The sequence below is a fragment of the Mandrillus leucophaeus genome, unplaced genomic scaffold (genome assembly GCF_000951045.1).
Source record: "Mandrillus leucophaeus isolate KB7577 unplaced genomic scaffold, Mleu.le_1.0 Scaffold29, whole genome shotgun sequence".
Classification (NCBI taxonomy): domain Eukaryota; kingdom Metazoa; phylum Chordata; class Mammalia; order Primates; family Cercopithecidae; genus Mandrillus; species Mandrillus leucophaeus.
Genome location: NW_012103031.1, coordinates 1,893,443 through 1,895,222, shown reverse-complemented (window position 1 = coordinate 1,895,222; position 1,780 = coordinate 1,893,443). Strand labels below are relative to the sequence as shown.

The 1,780-nt window shown below is 56.5% G+C and overlaps 1 protein-coding gene across 1 annotated transcript in view; it reads right to left on the bottom strand.

The window, feature by feature from the left end:
* LOC105543725 (pentatricopeptide repeat-containing protein 1, mitochondrial) overlaps nt 1-1,780 on the bottom strand; it is a 53,691-nt gene that overhangs the window by 9,017 nt on the left and 42,894 nt on the right. Inside the window, 1 exon segment of the mRNA XM_011985799.1 lies at nt 32-494. Within this exon segment, the coding sequence (XP_011841189.1) occupies nt 32-494 (463 nt within the window).

The following is a 1,780-nucleotide window of genomic DNA, read 5'->3' as shown; positions in this document are numbered from 1 at the left end:
GCAACATAACAAGACCCTGTCTCTACACTCGGATAGAGAACACCCCTTCTAGGAAGCCTTCCCTCGAGTGCACAAAGCAGGACACAGCACACAGCAGCACACACAACCTCCAGCAGGATCTCATCAGATCTGTCTGTGAACCCCAGTGCCTAGTACCGGCTGTCTCACCCTCTCTGAGCCTTCCTGCATGAGGAGAGACAGACACCACAGCCCCGCCCCCGCCACGTGGTACCAGCCCCACAATGGGGAGCAGGATGGCAGGTGAAGCCCCCCACCTTGAACACATCAAGGCACATTCTAAGGTCTGCACACTTGGCAGCCATCTTCAGCAGCGCGTGGTACGTTTTCAAGTTGAGTTCGATGTTTTTGGCCTGCAGCTGCTGCCGGAGTTTCAGGGCGCTCTGCAGAGCCGAGTCCTTCCAGGGGGACTCGGCACAGACGTTGAACAGGGCCGTGTAGGTGGCGTCTGAGGGCTCCAGGTCCCGCTTTTTCATCTGTGGAGATGGAAGCAGCTCAGTGGTGGCCTGGGATCAGCTGGACGCACAGGTGAGCAGCCGCCCCAGAGGAGGCTGAGGCTGGAGAGGACCCCATTACTGCATACACCAGGCCAGGCTCTAAGGCAGAGCCATGGGACACATCAGTGCCCAGCTCTCCAAACTCAGACACATTGAAGGGACTCTGAAAACTGAGCCCACACCCCCATATGTACCAAACAGAAGCTATCCTGCCCTGGGCACCTGTCAGCCCACTCCAGGCCTGGGGTCCTGGCAGCAAGGTCTTCCTGATGCCCCACCTTCAGGCCACCCAGTCAAGGGGGAAAGGGGCTATAGTGCTTACTACCTGAGGGTTCCTGGGCAAGTTAGCGCTTCCTTGTGAAAATGGGGATGACACCATCACCTTGAAACCAGGGATGCCTGTGGCAAGTGGGAGGGTGCACTGCAGTGCTCTAGGGGTGGCCCCGAACCACTGGCACAATGCACATTCTCAGGGCCACCTCATCTGGTGAGTCACAAGCCCCGGAGGTGAGTGACACTCAGCTTATTGAGCCTCCGGGGGACTAAGGCAGGTGCTCAGGGTTGACAATCCCTGGTGAAGCCTAGCACTTGCAAATGCCCAGAGAAGGGTCATCTGGTCGAGGGCAGGTGACAGGCGGCTCAGTGGCAAAAAGAACCCTGCTAGAGTCAGGCCATTTGGGGCTCAAATCTCAGCCCTGGTGCATTCAAGTGCAGTGGCCTTGGACATGTCCTTTCATCTCTCTGTGCCTCAGTTTCCTTATCTGAAAAGCAAAGATGGCAGTCCCTACTTTGAGAATGATGTAGGCTCTGTGTGTATTGCTGCACTCCACAGAGGTGCACTGACAACTCGCTACCCGCCCAGCACCAGCCCTGGGGTTAGCAGAGCGGGCACAGCCTGTCCTTACTGAGCTGACACTCGAGAAGGCAGACACACTGCAGGTGAGTTACCAAAAACAGTAACAAGGCTGGGTGCTGTGGCTCACGCCTATAATCCCAGCACTTTGGAAGGCTGAGTGGGGCAGATCACCTGAGGTCAGGAGTTCGAGACCAGCCCAGCCAACATGGCGAAACCCCGTCTTCTATAAAAAATACAAAAAAATTAGCCACGTGTGGTGGTGGGCGCCTGTAATCCCAGCTGCTCGGGAGGCTGAGGCAGGAGAATTGCTTGAACCTGGGAGGTGGAGGTTGCAGTGAGCCGAGGTTGTGCCACTGCACTCCAGCCAGGCTGACAGAGCCAAGACTCCCGTCTCAAAAAAATAAATAAA